Source organism: Danio rerio, chromosome 13, assembly GCF_049306965.1.
Source record: "Danio rerio strain Tuebingen ecotype United States chromosome 13, GRCz12tu, whole genome shotgun sequence".
NCBI lineage: Eukaryota > Metazoa > Chordata > Actinopteri > Cypriniformes > Danionidae > Danio > Danio rerio.
This window is the reverse complement of record NC_133188.1, coordinates 27,279,328-27,302,153: the sequence shown is the minus strand read 5'-3', so window position 1 is coordinate 27,302,153 and position 22,826 is coordinate 27,279,328. Positions and strand designations below refer to the sequence as shown.

Below are 22,826 nucleotides of genomic sequence, written 5' to 3'. Positions count from 1 at the left end.
CTCCTTTGTTTTTTCTGCCTTCTCTGTTTTTCATGCTTCAATCTCACGTTTGTCTGTTTCTGAAAGGATCGGTTGTCAGAAGCACTTCAATAATCACACACACTTTATTATCATCAGCTCAAGAAGTTCGTTATTTCAAATATTGTAGTGTAGCAAGCGATAGCAAGCTCTCTAAAGAAAGTGAATTCGCTCGTGATTTAAACGGCCTCGAACACAACAACAGGACAACAGATTTACCTTGGCTTTTTGGCAGTTTATTAAGACAACAACAAGGTTTGTTTAAGCTTGGGGTGACCATGGCTCATTATTATATATATTATATAATGTTATACTCATATGTATATATAACAGTGTAATGTCTCGGCTGCGTACTAAAAATGGCGCTGCTTTTGTTTTCATTCTCCTGGCTTGTGTGCACACTATAGTGACGTTTTTCTGTAAACCAATAGCGCTCAGCTGCACATCTAGGTCCAACTTTATCATGCTAGGTACCCTTTGGAGCGGGTACCCAAAAAGTGGTACCGTATGGTTTACTTTTTGGTACCTTTTGACAGTGGAAATGGCCATAAAAGCGTACTGTACCATGACGTACCACTCAATGGAAATAGGCTGTTAGAGCTATGAGGAACTCTGCCACACCAGGAGGACTCCTCTTGCAGTCCTTCATTAGCATAGAAGGAATGGTATATAATATTTACTCAGCTTAAAACACTCACCGTCTCTAATGTTCTATTTGAACTTCTCTGTTAAAAGTTTTGGTAAGATTGAATATTCTGCTCTCTGAGAGCAAAGCTTTAATTTATAGTGTTTCAGTAAGCCCAGCAGCCAATATTTGCATCAATAAGCTGGTAATGGCTCTCTGAATGATGTGAACATATGTTTTTTTCTTCTTCTTTTTTGCATTTCTGTAGACTCTTAGAGCAGCATCTGTTCATCTTTTCTTTCTTTGCTCTTTTGAGCATGACCTTTTTAAAGCCTGTCTGATTTTCAAAATCCTTCTGAAGCGTCTAAGCTCTGGCCTTTTCTTGCAGAAAAACTACTGTGTGTGCGCTTTGGCCTCAGCCTGTTTGGCTTTTGGGAATATCTCTCAGTGCTGCCAGCCGTTGCCACTGGCGGAGCAGTCGTGAAGTCATCGACTCCAGTCTCCATGAGCCACAGAAGCAAACATTGACCCTCTGTTGTATGACTGCCACACAGACGGTGCAATTAAGATGCGTTTCTCATTCTCGCCACCCAGGCCCATTTCCTCACACTGTGTCTGTATTTTTATATCGATCTCATCCCTCCAGGTCTGAAGTTTTATTTGCCTGCACGTTTGTACAATTCCAGTTAAATGTTTGCTCTGCCCTCCTCCTGTGAATGTGCTGTGGTTTTATAGAAGCAAAAAAACGACAACGCCCTTTATACTTTCGACCACATCTTTTTGTATAAATATGTATAGATCCTTACGTGTTATAGATTAAAAATCTGCATGTATATAGGCATAGTTGAATAATGAGAGTTCAGTACATTGAAATAACACACCATGAACAAACCATTATTTTTTGCCATAGTTTAATGAAAACAGGCAAATTGTAACAAAACAGACTCTGTCGATCCACACGGGAGGATTAATGTGCAGACTTGTGTGATTAATACATGATGTATCTTGTATTAGTTTAACATTTATATTGTGAAATGTGCCATGTATGTTTGTAATGAGACAACAGACACATGTAAACTGCTAAATATAATGTCCAGTGCACGTTTACACACCATTTCATATCACACAACTCTTACTGAGATTTATCTCAAGTGAAAGGAAGCCATTAACCTTAATAAAAATCATCTGTTTATCCAGATGTTGCTATTAATTTCTGCAATATATATTAAAGCTTTAAAGTACAACTCTAAATACATCTCTGTTGAGCTATTTTGTTGAGATTAAATTTATTTTGTTCTATGCTTTATGCACAACGCAACTCTGGAGCAAGCACACATACTATTCACATCTAGCCAAGTACATTTCTAATTTTTAGCATTTTAATTAAAGTTACTGTTATGTTAGACTGAATAGTTGATTGCTTAATGAGCAGAAAAATTAAGAAAATTCATTCACAAAAACCTTTACGTTTTAAGAAGAGAGAGATAGAGCATACAGTACTAAAAAGTGGAAAACTCTAGTGTACTGCACATGCAAATTAAGGACGAAGGTGCATTATAATTACAAATTTGCCTGTCAAATGCTGAATAAAACGATTTCTTCATGAAACCAAGAGCATCTTGAGATTCACTGGAATTATGAAAGTTTAAGCATCTGTCTGTACAGAGAGTTACCTTATCAGTGGCACAAATGATCTTATTAGAATTTTATTTAGGATTTTTATATAGTGCTAATTATTGTTTTTTTTTTCATATTTTTTTAGTGTGCAATATTTTCTGTGTGAAATTGGATTTTTAATTCCCAATTATTCAGAGTGGACTCAGATACTTGGCCTCCAAATGTGACGAGGGGGAATTGTGTCGAGTACATAATGGTTGACATGTTTATTCTCGGGCATCGTAATCTCACGTCAGCTGGATGTCTGTTTTAGTCATTTGGCAGGAGAGGTTACTGGCATGGATCTCAAACATTGTTGACTCTGGTTTGGTTGGACGGAGTTCAAATTGCATTGTAAATGAAAGTGTGTTCAAGACCATCACGTGTAACCTAAACTGAGCTGGAACAAGATGTTCAGGTCATATTCTGATATAATTTGCCAAAGACTCCTTCCCTTATTTACGTGTAAGATTGGTAATGATGTAAACATTAAACGCAGGAGCGCTTCCTGTCTTAACACACAAGGTCAAGGGTTCAAACCTATGATTGGCATACATTACTGTTAAATTTGGTGTGTGTGTGTGTGTGTGTCTTGTGCTGGTCTGTTGCTCAATTTATTTGATTAAAAATAGTCCAAAATAGAATATTTAGTAATATTGTTCCACTTTTATTGTTTTATAATGTGTTGCTTTTGCGCAAGTTCAAATCTGAATTTTCAATATCATTATTCTATCCTTTAGTGACAAATCATTCTAGTATGATGATTTGGTGCTCAGGACACTTTTATTACTATATCCTGTGTAAAATACTGCATTTTTTTATTAAAAGGGATTTTATGTATGCATAAATCTGTCAAAAACCAACAAATAAGCAAAATAATATTGTCATTTATTTGGCACATATTAAAATAAATGACAAACTCAAATTTGTTGTATACCCAAATTTAAGCCAGCACATTCTCATCTATTTTCATCAGAAGTCATCAATTAAGCCTCATTTATCAGAAATTAGATAGAAGCATAATACTCATACTAGTAGCTTGGATTGTTAAACTGCTGCTAAGAGTGAAGTTACCTACTGCATCTTCTCCATTTCTATAGACTGAAGGTTCTGAGTAACTGCATCACATTCATTAGATTGAATTGATTTTGTTAATCCCGATTCCCAAAGGGGATTTCATATCACAGCAAAGCTCACCAGGGAGTGAATAGATGTCAATATTCTTAGAAATTAATATTTATTCATTAATTTTCCTTTGGCTTATTACTAATCAAAAATCGAGTTATTATGATATATTCATAGTAGATATATTTTCAAAATGTCTTTATGGAACATGATCTTTACTAACTATCCTAATGATTTCTGGCATTAAGGGATATCCATAACTTTGACCCATTGATTACGTTTTTGGCTATTGGGAAAAATATACCTGTGCAACATAACTGGGTTTTGTAGTCTAGGGTCACATATTTATAATATTTAATTAATATTTATTAGTCATTCAATATGACATTAAATACACAGTCTAATTGCTGTTTGTCAAGTGACTTTCTGTATTATTCCTTGTAACATTGGGGTTGTTTCATAAAGAGAATGGCAAGCTGGATGGGACGACCCAGATTGAAAAGATATTTTTTACAACAGTAGAGGCAGAGTAACTATAGCCATGATCCCACCCACTTTAAGCAGTGCTAAACCACTGTTAAAATGCAAACAGAGCATACACAACACAGCTGAGAGGTGGCCATAGAAGGTCTTCAACAGTATCTTGCACTGACCAAAGTGTCATTTGTGAATGCCATTATGATTCGTCTTACACCCCAACTTGTTTAATTATAAACCAAGGTACTTGAAATGATGTCAATTTCAGACTCGGTCAACCGCATTTTCCTTGGTCTCTATTTATTTCACACAAGTCCACGAAACTCTTTAGAAACTCCACATACTCTCACTCCTCATGATATTTAGCCGACAACTGCTGAGTCATGATGAGATCCAGATGACAGTTTTTGGAGTTATCCTGTAAATCTGACGTGTAAAAGATAAATAACTATGCTAAAAATATTCCTTAAGGAACACCAGTGCTACTACTTGGGGCACAGATATGCATCCTGTTTTCATTAACAATAATGTTAATAGATAATAATATTTTATAATTTTATTATATTAAGCCACCAGAAAGCCCCATTTAATGCTTTTTGGATGACTGAATAGACCACCAAGAATTTAGTAACATACCCAAATGGAAACTGTAAAGAAAAGACCATCTAACTAAAATTTCTGGCATGTTAGATCCTTTAATGGTTTCTACAGTCTTACAATCATTATACACTGAATTAAAATTGGATGTGCGAGAGGATATCCCTTACAGTACATATTCAGAAAGGAATGCTCTTTAGTTCTGATGGCCTCTTGTGCTGGAGTGTCAGTTCGTCTGATGTGTTTGATTTGATGCTGTAAATGTGTTTGGTTGACCAGTGTTCCTCTGTGCGGCTCCATGTAAACGTCTCGTCAGTCAGCTTGCCTCCTGGAGAGCTGCTGATGCTGGCGATGACATTATCCTTGTTGTAAGTCTTCTTATCGCTGCCCTTTCACCATCCCTGCGGCGCGTGAGCTGCATTCCCAATGCAGTAAGTCACGTTCAGCATAAAAGACACACAAACCTTCTGCTTAAAATGGCCACGAGACCTTTTTAAAGGTCAGAGCGTTGTAGTTTGTTTGCTGGAATGCCAACATTTTGTATTAAAAAAAAAAAAGAGTTACAGATTGTAGCCTCATTCATGAAACTATAGTAAATTCAGAGTATTTTTTTGCATAACATACTTTTATGAAAATTGTATTGTTTATTCACACATTTTTTTTGTAGTTAAATCTGTATGTTAATGAATCCCACTCATTCATAAATGGCCTGCTCATCCATAATTTGCATTATCCCCACCTTTAAATTTCAACTGCAAAAGTCCAGGAATTTAGTAGAATATTCTGGACTTCGTTCTAAGATCTGTCTCTAGTATATTTCAGAAACGCAGGAAAAAAAAATGGACAATATGCCAAACAATAAATATCCAATAATCCTCAATAAACCACTGCATTTGTAGCCACGCAGCTCAAAAAATGGCAAGTTTTTTCTGAAATTGCTCTTGATAGCACATGACAAAGCATTGGTGGCAGTTTTTTTTTTTTTAGCTGAGGATCTTTGGTTGCTATGATTTGGAATCCATGGCAGTAGCGTATTTCTACACTAAAATTCTGGGTTATTTAAACCTAATTCATGGTGTAATATGAACTAAACCAACTGCTGAGTTAATTTTTTAAAATAAATTTAAAAGACCAAATTTAACCCAATGTTTGGGTTAGTCCACATTTTGTACAATTTGGGTATAAATAACCCAGAATGTCTAAGAGTGCTTTCTCACCTGTGGATCGACTCTTTTGTTGCGAAACGGGAATTAAAATTTTTACGATGTTTATTTTTATTCTTGGTGCAGTTTGCTTTTAGACGGCAGAGTTTCTAAACAAATCAAAAGAGCCAAAACGAGTCACGTGCGAGTAAACTTCTCAAATTGGTCAGAGTTTCTGCTTCAGAGAACTTCCGATTCAGTCGCCTATGAGAGAAATGACTAGGAATAATAAACGGCAAAAAACTGTCAAACTACTTGCTCTACAAACAAATGTTTGCATGACTACACAGACAAAATAGAATAATGTAATAAGAAAATATCAGTTTGCAGCATCAAGCAGTAGAACGAGCTGTTTTTAATATCTAAAAATGAATTGAAGTGAATAAGACCGGAAGTCTCGTGCCAAAAAGATTCAAATGGCTGCGCCCGCTCGTTGGCGAAGAATAAGGTGAATAGGATTGGAAGTAAGTGTAAAGTGACAGTGACGAGCACTCTTTTATCTAATGCTGTCTTAACTGTTTACAAGTTACAGTTAAACTACAGTTAGTTTACTGTTTTTATTTGCCACACTGGAGATCAATCACAATCAATTAGGCTATCTGACCAATCAGATTAGAGTAAAAAGGAGTGGTTAATCAAATAATTTGTTTAAGGTGCAGTATGCAAGTTTGATACCAAGTGGTTGAACTAGATATTGCATTCCTGGTTCAAAATAAATGCAAGCGCAGGTTGGGACCAAAAGAAGCGAGTCTGACGATCGAGTCTAAAGGCTCATTTAAATAGTGTTCTATATAAAAGCAACGGCACGCGATAGAAGGTATATTTTCCATGTTAAAAGGAGTTTTTGTCCTAACCAACACCTCAAATTGATATATTAGAAATAGCTTCCATTTCTTGCAGCTGAACATCCCCTCAGGTACACCTCACATGCTTTGAGTGTTAATACAAATAATGTGAGTTTGAATGCCATTTTACATTACATGTATTGCCAAACTACTGAAAGCAGTAGCAGATCATCTTAGATCTTGAAAAAAAAAACATTTGAAATTAAACTTTAGAACTGACTCAAAACCAACACATATCACTGTATGAGCATGTACTTCCTGACTAAATGAATGAAATGCGCGTTTTTCAACTGAGGCAACCCGGGTGCTGAAATATAACTGGATTATCGGGTATTAGACAGGTTAAAGCAACCAAAAACATAGACAATCGTTCCATTACATCATTCACATTTTTAAAAGCAGAATATCTGACTTAAGCATTGTTTTTCAGATAAACAAGAGCGTTCGCTTGGCATGCTTCTTTAATATCTGCAAACATATTATGGGGTTTTTATGCTTTAGAAAAGTCAAAAACTTGATTACAGCACCTTTAAGAATGAACAATGTGATTTTAAATGTATATTACAAAAAGAAAAGTGATGTTTACCTTACATTTTTAATACCATAAAAAGGGCACTTTAAAATCTTGTAAATTTGCTTAGAACTGAAGGATTGAGGCACACTAGTCTTAAATCCATCTGTTAAACACTTACCTAAGCTGGTAATGAGGAACACATGCTCTTTGTTTACTCCTGAGAGGCTCGGCTCCTGTTGTGTTACCCTGATGGCAGCAGGCCGTGTGTGTTATTGGAAGTGTGTTTTTGGCGGGGGTGAGTGTTGTGTCGCTGAGTCTTGTCTGCTGTTCACACCACACCACTGCTCTAATTAAAAAAAAATTAGAGTTGCTTGCCAATCGATTAATGAATGATGCCTTTCTGTGCAGAGCTGCACAGTATCTGTTTTTCTCATCGGCTCAGTGTTTAAATATATTGTTTTTTAAACTATTACAACAAGGTGTATCTGCCTTACATTCATATGAGGATGAATTATAGATGCTTTTACTGCCACATCTGATTAATTTAAAGTTACAGAAGATTTAGGTTTCAAATAAATACACATTTGTTTTACATTTTAAATTCATCAAAGAATATTAAAAAAATGGATTTTCACTTTTTTTAATAATATATTCAGCAGCAACAAACTTGTTTTTAATAATTCATTTTTATATTTTTGATAATTAAAGATGTTTCTTAGTAGTTGAGCATTATTAATTTAGTATAGGGCTGGGGTGATAAACGATATATCGAATTGCGATACAATTTATGTCAATTTCAATATCAAGCTCTGGACTTTTTTCATTATATATTGATTCAATCACACAGCAGAAATGAGAAACTAAATGTGGGAATCTAAAAGGGTGTTAATATTAAAAATGTAATGGTTTTTTGGCCACCTAAAGATTTTTTGGTCGAAGATATTACGCCTCTTACACGGTATCTGCCTTAATGTCTTAAATAAAAAAAAACAAATTTTAGGCCTTAAAAATTGTTGAATTCCTTGAAATATTGTGTTGTATGCCATAAATAATTTTAAACATGTCTTAATTTTCCTCTGTCCAAGTAAAGCTACCCAATTGGACCGGCATCCATCCAATCACCAACAATCCATCTTAATAAAATCAGGGAAAGAAATCTAAAAACAATTACACAGTTCCTCATGATAACAAAGCAGTTTATCTCTTTGCGTTACCTTCCATTCATACAAAAACTATTCACAGAAGTAAGGGGGAGTAGACATATTTATAAATAGGCATGAAACTTAAGGTTTTATAACAGAAATCCAGTAGATCGAATAGAAGTTAAACTCAATCAATTTGGACCAAAAGCCAACAAATATATATTTTTGATAATTAATTTAATTCCTTCTACAATAAATATATTTTTCACTATGTTAAACTTGTCATTAAAAATAGTTTTTACAGCTACACTTTTTTTTTTATTTTGACACATTGAAGGATGTCACTAAGAAATAATTACATTTGCTTTTTTTTGTTTTTTTATAAGATTAAAATTGTATTCATAATGGTCTTCAAAGGCTCCTAAAGTTGTAAATTTGACTTGATGAAACCTTCAGATACACTGCATTTAATGGACCCTCTAGTTTGTGTGGCTTCAGTCATTGTTGGGGTACTCTTTTTAAATCCGAAAGCATTAACAACTTCTATTGAAATGTATTTCATTATCATTCAATATGGATAAAAATGATCAAGACTACTTTTTTGCCATATCGCCCAACCCTAATATAGTATAACAATACTTTAAATGCAATTTAATACACATATAAACAGCTTCTTCTGAACAGGCATTTAGAAGAACATTTATTCTTGTAGTTTTTGACTTGAGTGGTAACACTGGTAGTATTTGCGAGTTTATTTGGTGCCATGCTGGGTGGTTGGAGGCCAGCAGAGGAAAATGTGCCAATAGGATATGCTCTAAAAACTGTTTGTCTCCAGTGAAAGCCTCCATTCTATTAAAGGCCCACTGCACAGTTATTCCTCTCGAGACCTCCAGCAAACAGGCCTATAAATGTGTGCTGGTCCCTTAATGTTTTACTGAGAAGCCCAAGAGTTTGGATTATTACATATGCAATGAACTGGTTTATGAAATAAATGAAAATTTTGAATGTACACTTAATGCCACTGTAATACAGCTTGTGATAATGAATCATGAATGTAACTTCTCTGTCTGTAATGGAATTATATTTAATGTGTAGCAGCATATCTCTTTTTGATATACATTTAAACAAATCCAGAATGAAACAAAAAAAAATTGACATGTAATTGACATGGCTGGGCGATATTGCAAAATAAAATCGATAATTATTGAATATTTTTTTAACAATGATTTTATGAATATTAGGAATTTTTAATGTAACCATTTTATTTTCATTTACCAACATTACTAAAAGGCAAATAGTTCTCTTAGTCAAAAACAAAAATATTTAAACAAAATATTTGATTTCTTTATAATAAAATAAACATAAGTGTTAAACAGACTCTTAAACTTGATCAATAAAATGTTAAAAATTGTGTGAAATGGTAAAAGCGTAAATACTGAACAATTAAAGCTAACTTAAGGTGTAATATAGCCATGTCAACAAAGGATTTTTAACTTTTTCAACTTTTGAGTGCCTTTGACTTATGTTTTTTTTTTTTTTACATAGACTTTTTAATTTAATTTTTAATTTTGATCAAATATTATATCATAATTAAATTTTATAATATTTTTTATTAGAATAAATGCTTGTTAAACACTTATGAAACACTCAAAAATGACTTTAGCTGCCTCTTCAAGCTACTTGTTTAAAATAAATTATAACAAAACAATTCTTTTTTTTTTGTTTTTTTGGACAACTTAATTTATGTTCATAATATTTTGAAAAATATGTAATATTTTCTGAAAGTGGATATTAACTACTATTTAAAATGGTCTTGCTGCGTTTGGTTACGTTTGATGTTGCAAATGATTTTAACTTCAAATAAATGCTGTCCTTTTGAATTTTTCTATTCATCAAAGTATCCTGAGAAATTTCTTTAAAAATAATTATTCTGTGATGATGACACTGATCTCATCCCCGTTTCTGAAGATAGTTTTGAGTGTCTGATGGTGGGCTCTTGATCCTGACCTGTTGTTTAACAGTAGCGAAGCAGGAATTGACCCCTGCCAGGCATCCAGTGTCCACAAAATCGATGGCATCAGTGCAGAGGAACCTTTGTGCGCTCTTAGCCTGGATGAAAGGTGCTGGGAAACTAGAGGATTAGCCCTGCCGCTGTCAAATTAAAACCTCTGGGAAATAAACAGTGTGTGTGTTTAGGTGGATGAAACCCTTGTGTGTGTGTGGGAGATGCAAGTCCGGAGAGTTTAAGCATGCATGACCTCCTGTCCATCTCAGCCTCAGAGAAGCATTAAATTAATGTGAGCTTAGAGCTTCTCTTAGGGCGTGAGACTTTATTCAGGTGTGACTGCAGGGGAACACACTACACTAAAAAGCCCGCTATCTAAATACTGCCATTCTCATTTTATTTATCAATTTTAGCTGTATAAACACTAAAATCGATTTTTAAAAAACATTTTCATAGGAAAATGTGCTCGGGATTGCATATGGTAAACTTGTTGGCACAGAGGTAGATGTTCTCAGTAGTTGCTAGGCGATCGCTTGCAGGACCAAGTCAAATGAGACTCTATGATATTGTTATTCCTTATAAATATATGTTGCATAAACTTTTTTTTTAATCTTTAATAATTTCACCCAAAAATAAAAACTCTGTCATTATTTACTTACCTTTTTTAAAACCCTATGAATTTTTTTTTTGTTTCTGTTGAACACAAAAGAATATATTCTGAAGAAAGCTGAAAACATGTAACCATCAACTTCTATAGTATTTTTTCCTACTATGGAAGTCAATGATTACAGTTTTTCAGCTTTCTAGAAGAAAGAAACTCTTTGTTGGTACCACAATAAGGAGTACATGATTTTATTTTTTGGTAAACTATCCCTTTAAAAACATTTTTGGCGCTCCAGATACCTTACAGTGAATTTTTTTTTTTAAACATACTCTTTATATATTGACTTATTAATAATCTTGTGCAGTGGAATGCTTCTACATGTAACCAGTTACTACTAAATAATTGTAAGTTATAAATTGATGTGTTTTTTCTCTCTCTCTCAGTTGTCGTCATAAGCAGTGGAGAACAGATCTACCTGCATCCAGTGTGGTCATTACTTTCCACAATGAGGCCCGTTCAGCCCTGCTGCGCACTGTCATCAGGTGGGTCATTACTTGTCAAATAACTATTTGCAATATTACAGCAAAACCTTTTTTTTTTATTATTATTTATTCTTTTAATTCGTTTCACTTTGAGACTTAGTAGTTTCACCTTCACAATCAGCATAAAGAGCTTAAACGCACACATCCATTCCTATTTTTTATGTTTTCAGTGTGCTGAAGAAGAGTCCTCCTCATCTGGTCAAGGAGATCATCTTGGTGGACGACTACAGTGACAACCGTAAGTATCCTCATGTTTAGGCCACAGCTAACCGTATGGAGCAACACTCTATTAATCTAACTCTGAAGTTATGTGCCCAGGGAGCCGCGTTCATTTTTGTCTGAAATACATTATTGGAGCACGTTTTCTAATACTTGCCATTTCTCATACATCCACCAGATCTCAATCTCAATGTCCTTCTTCAGGGCTCGAAACGGTGACCGTTTTGGTTGCATATGCACCCCAATTTTTATCTATGCGACCTCAAAAATACATTTGGGAGCATTTGTGTGAGTGCATAAAATTGTTGTTGTGCAACAGGTTTTCGCAGCAAAATGTTCACTACATGCGCAGGAGGCATTCACGCATTATGCATCTGCAACAAAAAACTCCAAGCGCAGTGCTCAGGAACCGTTTTAAGCAATTGACATGTCAACTTGCTGCAGCAAACTAAGCCTGCAATGCCTGCCTCACCTTTAACCTATTCTTATTGGCCCACTGTGTTAGAACAGAACGCGAATGAATTGGTTAATATCAGCTGTCAATCACTCAGTTCCGATGACCAGGAGCAACAGCTGCAAAAAGGTCTGGATCAGATAGAATGAAAACAAAACTGGCAGATTTAGTTTAAGAAACCATCTAAAGTTACAAGTAATGGCACATCTGATTAGTGATCATGTGCTGAATGTCAATTCAGCATTTACACTTTTCAAAGAGTGGATAAAAGACTTCCAGTGGTTAAAGTATACTATGAAAATGACTAAAGCCAGTGGGACACAGTTTTCAGGTAACAGCGTTTGCCACTGAATTTACACATAAAGCAGGAGATGTTCTAATGTTATTTAATCCTTCATTTAATCGTCGCAATGCTGTCAGTCTGTTAATATAAAACATGTAGTAACGGTACTAATCATTTTTGGTGTTTGTGATTTTTGAAGTTAGGAGCACCAGTGCTACCAAGAAAAAGGTTTAATTTCGAGCCCTGTTCTTATATGGTAAGCCATTTTGACATTTAATCTATAACCAATACTAGTATCTATTTTCATTCAGATGAAACGTCAGGCTTATTCTGCACAGAATAAGTACTAGTACACAAGTACTAGTATCTATTCATTTGGTACTAGTATCTAATGATTAACTACTAGTATCTACAAATATAGTACCAGCTGGAATACATACTATTGTCATGATTTCTCAGTGACAGATCCCATAGAAATCAATTGGAAAATATAAATTTGTTACTAGTAACAACAGAATAGTTACTAGTCACTATTAAAATAAGTACTACGTACTATTATCTAATAATTAAGAACTAGTATCTTTTTAATAAGTACTAGTACCTAATGAATAAGTACTAGTGCCTATTAAATGGATACTAGTATCTAACGAGTACCCACTAGTACCTAATTAAAAAGCACTAGTAACTTATACATACAGTAAGTACTAGTATCTATTTAATAGGCACTACTATCTAATGAATGTGAACTAGTATATAATAAAAAAGATCTAGTGTCTAATGAGTAAGCATTAGTATGTTTTTAAAAAGTACTAGTATCTAAAGAAAGGTACTAGTAACTAACGCATAAGCACTAGTATCTTATGAATAGGTACTAGTACTTGGTGGAAAAGATACTAGCATCTAAAAATAGGCACAAGTAACATGAAAATAGATACTAGTATGGGCTATTGATTAGATGTCAAAATAGCTTGCCATACTTTATCATGCACATCTGTGAGAGAAGCCAGTCGGATTGTTGTGTATAATATATTAGCTTGATATTGACTGACCCACCCACCCTCTTCTCTAAACCAAACCGATAGTGCTTTCGAAAGTAAAGCTTTTATCATATTTTCACACAGTTTTTGGGGGGTTTTGTTTTACCTGGTTTCTGGAACAATCCTTCGCTGAACTCGAACCCCAGTCAAAGTCTCATGTTTCAAGCCTTACATTGTTCAAAGTTAGTTTGCAAGCAAACCAGTCATGGCTTAAAAGCTGTAAATATGGTGGTAAGCAGTCATGGGTGTACCGCCCCATGGCATTCACTTTACTCACAAAATGCAGCCATATGTACCCGCGATAGAGCTGCATGGTTAATCTGAAAAAAGATTTCGATTCAACCCCCTGGACGATCTTAAGGCGGCTGCACAAGTCTTCACATTGTTTTACATGTGTTGCTCAGCGACATGGACGCCTCCAAATGGTGTTGTAAGTGCCACATACTGTATTTATAAGGTATATTTCTACCTAAAAGGTCATTTCTGTCTTTACGTAATGATGTATTTGTGGCTGCAAAATCACACATGACGTGAGCTGCTGACCATGAGCTGTTACGACAGAAAGGGCGGGCGTGCGCCTACTTAATGACAGATGTTTGCGTCTACTTTAGTGAACAGAACCTGCATAGGCTGTGAATAACAAGTAATAAAGTTGTAAATAACATTTAGTTAGTGGCACAGAGTGATGGTTTGAGAGTCGTGTGGGAAGTATGAACATCACTTAGCGGCGAAAATGAAACCGAAAGTGTGCACACCATTTAAATAATCATATTGCTTTTTAGAGTTATGATTGCCACAAGCGTTTAAAATGTTTTTCTTTCTTAGCGAACAGTGTTGTGCATGAGAATAAATGTTTAACAGTGTTAGTATAACTACTCTAGCCTATATAATGTTAAATATATTGCAAGAGAGAATCTGATCATGACAAATGTCTAATTTTACCAGTGAATACATGGTCAAATAATCTTAGAGATATGAGAGATAGCAAGCATATGTCTCAAACATAATAATTCAGAATCAGAATTATGAATAGTTGTATTCTGATGTCATCACTTCACTGTGCATTACTGACCAGGACAAGTTTAAAGTCTATTCAATTCCACCAATTTAAAGTCTATTCAAAATATGCTTGAGAAATAACAATAATAATAGCCTCCTCATATTAACCTTTATTTTACATCTACAGAATCGTGAGAAAATTGATCTTTTTTTAAGCAAAAAAATAGTGATTCTCATTTTAGCCAGAATCGTGCAACTCTTACTCGCGAGCACATATTTCTCAGTTTACAGAAATTTAGCCATAGGCACATATTCCCTATGAGCCTCTATTGAATGATCTGGTCTCATAATCATTTATTTTTTTATTTTATTTTATTTTTTTTTTTGGTAACTGTGTACCCTGTGGTACCACATAAATACTGTACATCTGAATAACAGAACAGCACAAAAGTGCGACTCATAATTCTGATTGTGTAAAGTGTGTCATATTTTCTCTAGAGTCACACTTTTAGTTTTTTTTTTTTTTTGGATGCTAAAGCCCTAATTTGACCTCTTCAGATGTCTGAACTCTGCATGAACCCTGTCCTGAAGCCAATGCTGTCCTGCTTTATAACACTCTGCTTCAGGGAGCCTGATTGCCACTGTTCTTACTAGTCTAGATTTTTCTTCTGTCTTTTTTTACAGGATTGGGATCTTGACTTTGCTTATTGCCATTTAAAAACACTGTTGTCTTAAATTGTTGGATATAATGCACATTTCATACTAAAAAAATGTACCATTATTTGAGCTGTTGCTTATTCTATTCTTTTGTGTGGTAAATGTTAATTGTTTTTTTCTTTGTGCTAATAACCTTGACTTATGTGAGTGTTTGTGTGCGTGTATTTGTTTAATTTATTTATTTAAAAAAAACTTTTTTTTAAATATGTGTTTTATGTTTTTGGATTGGTTTTGTTTTGCTTTACTTGTGTAGTTGGTTTTTTGTTTTGTTTTTCTTTGGTTTGGCTTTGCTTTCCTTGGCTTTGGTTTGTTTTGCTTTGCTTTTTAACGAAACAAATGTTTCTTTGCTTTTGAACTACACTGTAAAAACAATGATGAATTTATTATTATTTTTAAAAGGTGAGTAAACCCATTGTTTTAAAAGCGGTTAGTTAACTTTACTTAAAAAAAAAAAAAAAAAAAAGAGTGAACGTATTGCCTTAAAATTAGGTAAAATGAGCTGCATGCATAATAATAAGTCAACTTAGAAGTTCTAAGTTAAAATGAGTTTACACACTTGTTTGTAAAATTAACTTGTAGTTTTTAATGCAACAGAGTTGCTGTCTTTTTTTTGTCTTTACCCCCCCCCCCAAATTTTTTTACTTTCTGTATAATGCACAAGATATTTCAACAATACCGAACCACTTCTAATTCAAATCGAAACAAATGCGCCTAATTTCTGTATCCTTGAACAACTTTATTATTCATTGAATTTAAAAATATTTTCTGACAGAAGGATTTAGAAATATTACACCAAAACTGACAATTAATCCAGGCTTCAATGAAATATGAAATGTTGCTCATACTGCAATTTTATAAGAAGTATCTTGAGATATAAGTTATGTGATAATTCTTAGGCCATTTCTTTATGGGATTTATTTTTGCTAGCACTTTCTATGATTTTTCAAAGAAATTTTGTCCCTAGTTCCATTCCTCAAAGTCCAAAGGGAAGCAAAAAAAAAAGTGCTTTTCTCAGTCATATGCAACTGCGCAAGACGTGCCCTTTCTAAATATATGGTGACATTTGTAAAATTGTGTGGACTTTTTGTTGATGAAGGACATGGCACATCTCACCACATTTCTCTTGTGTATATTAACTACAGCATATAAAACAGAAGAGATGTATTGCTCTGATCACTCGATATGACATGATGTTTTCTCTGGCTTTCAGCTGAAGACGGTGCCTTACTTGGGAAAATTGAGAAAGTCAGAGTCCTGAGGAACGACCGTCGAGAGGGTGAGTGATTTATTACACTCTGAATCGCAGTAACAGTCTTAAAAAAAAAAAAATCCAAGTAAAAAATACTGTATACAAGGACCTCTGGGTCTTTGCTTCTATTGAAGCTCTGGTCTAGTTGTAAAAACTATGCATGTATACAAAAAACTTTTTGTTGAGACTTATTGTGACCAGTCTCAGCATGAAGTCATTAAAAGCACTGCAACTTCATATGAGCAAATATAGAGAAAAATAAAAGCAGAGGAATGCGAATGGTCTGTTGTGAGTGTATTTTTGGAAGGTGTTTTAAGTATCTGTCAAGTAAAATGAAAAAAAAAAAAACTGTTGCCGCAAGTGCAGCGTGTTTATTTGATTCCAAAGGCTTTTTTTTCAAATATTATTTTTAAAAAGTATATTTTTTAACACAAGTAACTTGCTGGTAAAGAACTAAGGCCCAATCCCAATTCTATTTTTTTTAACCTCAACCCCATCCCCTACCTCTTCCCCTTAGCCCTTAAAATAGACAAGAAATGTGACAACACTACAGCATCTGCACACGTCACGAACTTCTACTTAATACGAGATCGATGATGGCGACTGCTGTAGATTTTTATTTTGTTGTATTTATCTTCAGGAAATTACAGAAGGCTACAATATTAGTGATGTAATCACTACAAGAGATATTATTATGGATTATAGATGGCAAAATTTAGTTTTTTTTTTTTAAACACAAACACTTATGAATGTGTTAAACATATGTTTGTTGTTGTAAAAATTCATAAAAATGCCAAAATATACTAATTTGTGCATTTCGTGACTTGCGTGTGGAGCCATGTTGCCATTGTACTTGGTGTATTCTGGAAAATTTGAGGTTTCGAGTGTGGTCCTGGAAAATCTGTTTCAAGGGCTTTGTAGCCCTTACCCTTAGCCCCACTCCTTCAAGCTAAAGAAAATTGGGACACCCCTTTACATAAACACAAAACTAGGGGAAGTGGTTAGGGGAAGGGCTAGGGGGTAGAATTAGAATTAACCCTAAAGTTTACTTCTGTTCCCCTGTTGAGATTCACAGTGAGTTAAGGTTAAATTACATGTGAGGGGTTATAGCAACAAATTTTGTTGTGCAATGTTATTTTTGTTTATTTGTCTTGTTTTGTATCTTTGTTTTTATTTTTAGTCTTTGTCATTTTTTTTTTTCAATTTTATTTGTTTGGTGTTTTTGCCTGATTTTGTTTTATGGATCTGTTTTTGTTTTTAGTACTTGTTTAAAATTTGGTTTTATTTTATTAAAGTGTGCAAATTAATTTATAATATTTTATTATGTAATATTAATTATATAATATTGTAAAGTGTATGTGTTGTGTTTGTTGTTGTTGTTTTCTTCAAGTTAGTCATATTTAGTTAGTCATTAGAAGCAAAATCTAAGGTGGCCGAGAGAGCTTAATGTGCTGCAATTTAAGAATAAACTTGCAATTACAAAAAACGGCAACAAATTGAGAAAAGATCTTCATCCATTTGGCAATAAAGATGCTGCAAATCCTCACAACTCCAACACAAACAAATGAACAACACTTGCAAAAACATCAGAACACAACAGAAATGTGTCAAGTGGAGTCAGAAGCGTGACCATTAAGATGTAGCATGCTCAATTAAGATGTAGGTGATCTTTGAAAGGTGAGCTTTCTGTTTGTTTATTTTAATATCCCGATTCCTGTGTATTTAGTATTTATAAGCCTTAATAGCCATAACCTAAATTGCTGGGTCCATCCTATTTTGGGGTCTTATTGAAACATTTCTGTTGTGTTGTGAGAAAATGCAGTGAGTTTACGTTAAATGTTTGGGTTGTGTGAAAATGCTGTGCGTTTTCAAAAATGTGTATGCTTGTGAGGATTTGCAGCACGTGTACTGTTAAATGGATGAAGATCTTTTCTCAATTTGCTGGTGTTTTTTCTAATTGCATGTGTTTTCTTAAAATACAGCATGTTATGCTCTCTCTGCCTCAAAAATTACATGCTGGGCAATACATTATAGACTCCTATATTCCTCTGAGCAACAGTTTTTAATGATAAAGCTACATTTTGTATTCATAGTAAACAGCTAATTCCGCCTTCCGGTGTAATTGACCTTATACTTTACTAATAATAGACATAATACTTCACCATTGTGGGCATCAAATTGTTACTTTTTTCAAAGTGAACTTTTACCATACTTGTTAGAGTCCTGGTACTTTTACCTTTCTATGTGTGACTGTATTAGGTTAGAATGCAGGGAAAAGAACCTCATGTATTTCAGATTGCATCAGTGCTTTTAGTATCAATCCTCAATCCTCTCTCTCTTTCTCTCTCTCTTTCTCTCTCTCTCTCTTCTCTCTCTCTCTCTCTCTCTCTCTCTCTCTCAACTGTGCATGACAAATGTCCTTTTTGTGATGAATAAGAGACAATTTTTCATTGTTTTATGCATTGTGAAAGACTGGGGTCTTTATTAAATTTATTGGCGGTTATTTTCCTTTCCGTTGATGAGATGTTTACAAAAACTGTATTTGTGCTTGGTTTTAAATATGGAAAGAAAGAAAAAGGAAAAGGGTGTCTGTTAAATTTTATATTAGGACAAGCAAAAATGGCCATATACATGAGTAGGAGGCACAAGATTTTGTATGAGACCAATCATAAAGTTGAATTGATTTTTAAAGGGCTTATCAGAACAAGAATAAGGCATGATTTTAATTATTATTACTAGTATTAAATAAAAGTGTATTCAAAATTAAAAAAATTCTCTCTTTCTCTCTCTCTCTATCTCTCTCGCTCTCTCTCTCTCTCTCTCTCTCTCTCTCTCTCCCTCTCTCTCTTTGTGTGGTGTGTTTTCAGGCTTGATGCGATCTCGAGTGCGAGGGGCGGATGCAGCCACGGCCAGTGTACTGACCTTCCTCGACAGCCACTGCGAGTGTAATGAACACTGGTTGGAGCCCCTGCTAGAAAGGGTTGCTGAGGTCAGTCATGTGTTTTTTCCTCTCTCTTTCTTATACTTTTTTTTTCTCCGCCTCACAAACAAGGAAAAAAACATTGCCTCTTACAGTTCTCAGATTTGGCAAATTAACCATTGTTTTTGGAGCCTGTAATCAAACATGCTCATTACAGCAGCAGACGTGTAACAGCTCACTGCAATTGCAAATGTCAGGCCGAGATGATAACAGAGAAGAGTCCATGAGAAGTTTTTGTTTTCTTTGGCTGTTGGTCTTGACACACACACACACACACACACACACACACACACACACACACACACACACACACACTTTACTCTCTGTGCTGTATTGTTATACCTGTTTGTATTCAGTCCTACTCAAACAAGACGTGGGGAAAAAGTAAGAGGAGGGAATCTGGTGTCATCCTGCATTGTGTTTAAGTGTAGATAAGACCACAGTATGTGTGTGTGTGTCTTGTGTTTGCTGTAGGTGTGTTGAACGCAAGTAAACACACCTCAGTGACGGATGTACAGGTCCGGTCTGGTTCAGGATCAAACGGATCTTTTATAATTGGCCTAAGAGAAATATTTGCTTCCGTTACTGTACATCAATATGCACGGGTAATTAATCTTGTTGCTTCGAGGCTCACAAAGAAAATAACAGGGAGTAAAAGTTCAAGATGCTGAATGTACAAATTACAGGCATAAATGTAATAAGAGTTTTCATAATGACATTTATATTGTTAGGTGTCTTTGTTTCCAGTCAAATGAACCAGATAAACACATAATCAGATTGTGAAGTTAGTGACCCCAGAGTTTATCCAAGCACTTCATCATGCTTAATATATCAAGCATGAATAAAGTGCCATCCTGCTTTTGGAGGAGTACGTTTATACAGAACTTTTACTGAAGCGAAATAATTATTGTAATTGGCAAATGTATTGTACTTGACTACATTTAAAATCTGATCTGGTAGAGTTGAAAGCCTTTTTCTTTAGTATATCAGTTATGATTTTAGCTAACATTCATAAAAAAGCTTAAAGTCTGTGACTGCCAGAACTTCAAGAGTAAAAATAGATACCAGAAGCTGTCAATCAAAGGTAATGATGTTAAAAGAAATCTTTTAAGAAATATTTCATAAAGCAGCATAATTACATTGAATTTTCACACAGTACAGTTCTGGTTATACGTTTACACACTGCCCCTTTATATAATCTTTATGTTTATGTCTCTTAAAAAAAAGAGAGTTAGCAACATAAAAGAGTTGCCTAAGCATTATAAACGTTTTAAATCGATTTATTCTTAGCCAACACAAAATAACGATAACATTCTTGCCCAAAGACAACAAATAAACGAATCTCAGACAGTTACATAAATCTCCAAAAAGAAAACAATACAAACTAAACAAAGAACAACAAAAATAATGCTGGCTAAAGCTATGTCCCTTCTTCTCTTCATTGGTGTCCTCATTTAAAATTCTTCCAATTATTCCCCAACAACAAGCAGGTTTGCCCACCTCCGGAAGAACTAGAATGATCTATATATATATATATATATATATATATATATATATATATATATATATATATATATATATATATATATATATATATATATATATATATTACATCCATCTGTAAATATCACCATAGTTTTTCTGTAACTGCACTTTATAACTTATACCTGTGTCCTGCACTTGCTGCTATTGCCGACCGACCTACCTACCTACCTACCTATACAACAGTTCTGTCTGGTTCTTAAATCTGATTGGCTGATAGCCGTAAGATATTTTGCCAGTAACGGCAAACAAAGGCTTAGAAGATAAAAACTGTTGAACGTGAATAAGAAGCTGAAAAACGAAAGCATCCCTGTTTTTAAGGTGGACTGGATAGAGCCAATAGGAAGCCGCGAATAAGAAGTTTTATTCAGCCTCGTCTCTCCTTAACGCAAACTCAACACCTGTATGGTAGTGACTGCGATGCTTTTTTCGCGGTAAATTATTGTGATATTGTAACGGTCGCTTAATATTGGATATGCATTGTGTATAAATGTCATATCCCGTTTAAGAGGAGCTTTAAGATGTAAGGACCTTATTGGTAAGCATGCATGTATGTAAGCACAGTACAGTTCCGGTCGCTGTACCGCTGTATCCTTCTTTTATTTCAATAATGTAACATGTTATTTTGCGACGAATGTTTGAGTGTCTTTTCCTTTTCCTTTTGCTTACTCATTGTCGTTGACATGTATGTAGTCGACAGCACTTGTGAGAAACGCATAAAGGCAATAGGAAGTGCGAAATAGTTTCTGTCTGCTTTTTTTCATTCCTGTCTCTGGGTAAATGTGGGACACCTGGCACCCGTCACAATACCGATGGCAACAGTGAAATACTGTAGACTGTAATAGACTGTTGGGAGATATCTCTGTAGACGGATGGCATTTCATGTCACATTCAGCCTCATAATCTTAAAATGTAAGCAAAATCAGCTGTTTTGTCATCATTAGACATTACGCTACCGAGAATCATTCAAATACTAGCTCTAAAGTGGCATTGGTGAATTAGTAACAGCTTTTGCTGTTCTGACGTCAGCTGCAGATGTGAATGAATGGCGGAAGAAAGTTCCTCATACAAAAGGGTTTTATACTCTCTATGTTTGATTTTCTTTTTTATATACATGATTATGCCGTTTAACTGTTGTATAAACACAATATCACACTCGTAGCAGTGCAATATGTCTGTATATCAGCACTAGGGGGATGCCAGTGCTGATATACAGCCATATCGCACTGCTACTTGTGTGATATTGCTCATATATCATGCATGGCTTTCCACATGTAGACTTTACTTGGGCAGGCTGCCTGAACCCGAAAATGAAGACGAGACGTGACTTTTACGGGATTGTTTCATATGAATTTTTTTTTTTTCATTCTTACTGTTTAATGAACGCAAACTGTCGTAGAATATTAAAGACGCAAACAACTCACTGCAAGACAGCTGCACCTTTAGCAAATCTCCTAATTCCTGGAGCACAAGGACTTTGATCATTTATGTGCGTCAAAAGTGGCTGATCTGTTCAGCGAAATAATGCCACTGCATCTCAAATGACTGAAAGGATATAACTAAAGAAATCTCCACTGTGCTGTGCGAGAGCGCTTCTTACTTAACTGCACGTCATTGGTTAAGTAACCGTGCTCAGGCGCGAATGCAATGCAAGTGTGGGCTGTCGGGGGAGATGGGAGGGGGATACAAGTGTGCTTTGACCTGATTCAAGGCAACTGTACATAGTGCAAGTACGCCCTTGTTGACATGTTTTTGTTTTTTTATTATTATTATTCTCCTTTCACACTTTTTTACACTTACATCTGCCCAATTTAAGCAAACATCCGTAATCAATTAAATAGTGGAAAATCTTCTCCCGTTTACCCGTTTTGTTCTGTGCGCGTGAGACCTGTCAACACTCCCGCACTGACGGTCTCACGTGCTCCGCAGACCCACAGACATGCACCTTTTTGGGACTTAAAAAATTTCTAAAGCTCCTAAAAAGTCCAATATTC

At 34.9% G+C, this 22,826-nt stretch overlaps 1 protein-coding gene across 2 annotated transcripts in view; it reads left to right on the top strand.

The window, feature by feature from the left end:
* galnt2 (UDP-N-acetyl-alpha-D-galactosamine:polypeptide N-acetylgalactosaminyltransferase 2) overlaps window positions 1-22,826 on the top strand; it is a 150,266-nt gene that overhangs the window by 103,139 nt on the left and 24,301 nt on the right. For both annotated transcript variants that reach the window (NM_001128351.1, XM_009307348.5), the window contains exons 4-7: window positions 11,254-11,352; window positions 11,523-11,590; window positions 16,272-16,337; window positions 19,178-19,299. In NM_001128351.1, the coding sequence (NP_001121823.1) occupies window positions 11,254-11,352; window positions 11,523-11,590; window positions 16,272-16,337; window positions 19,178-19,299 (355 nt within the window). The remainder of the gene's footprint in view (window positions 1-11,253; window positions 11,353-11,522; window positions 11,591-16,271; window positions 16,338-19,177; window positions 19,300-22,826) is intronic.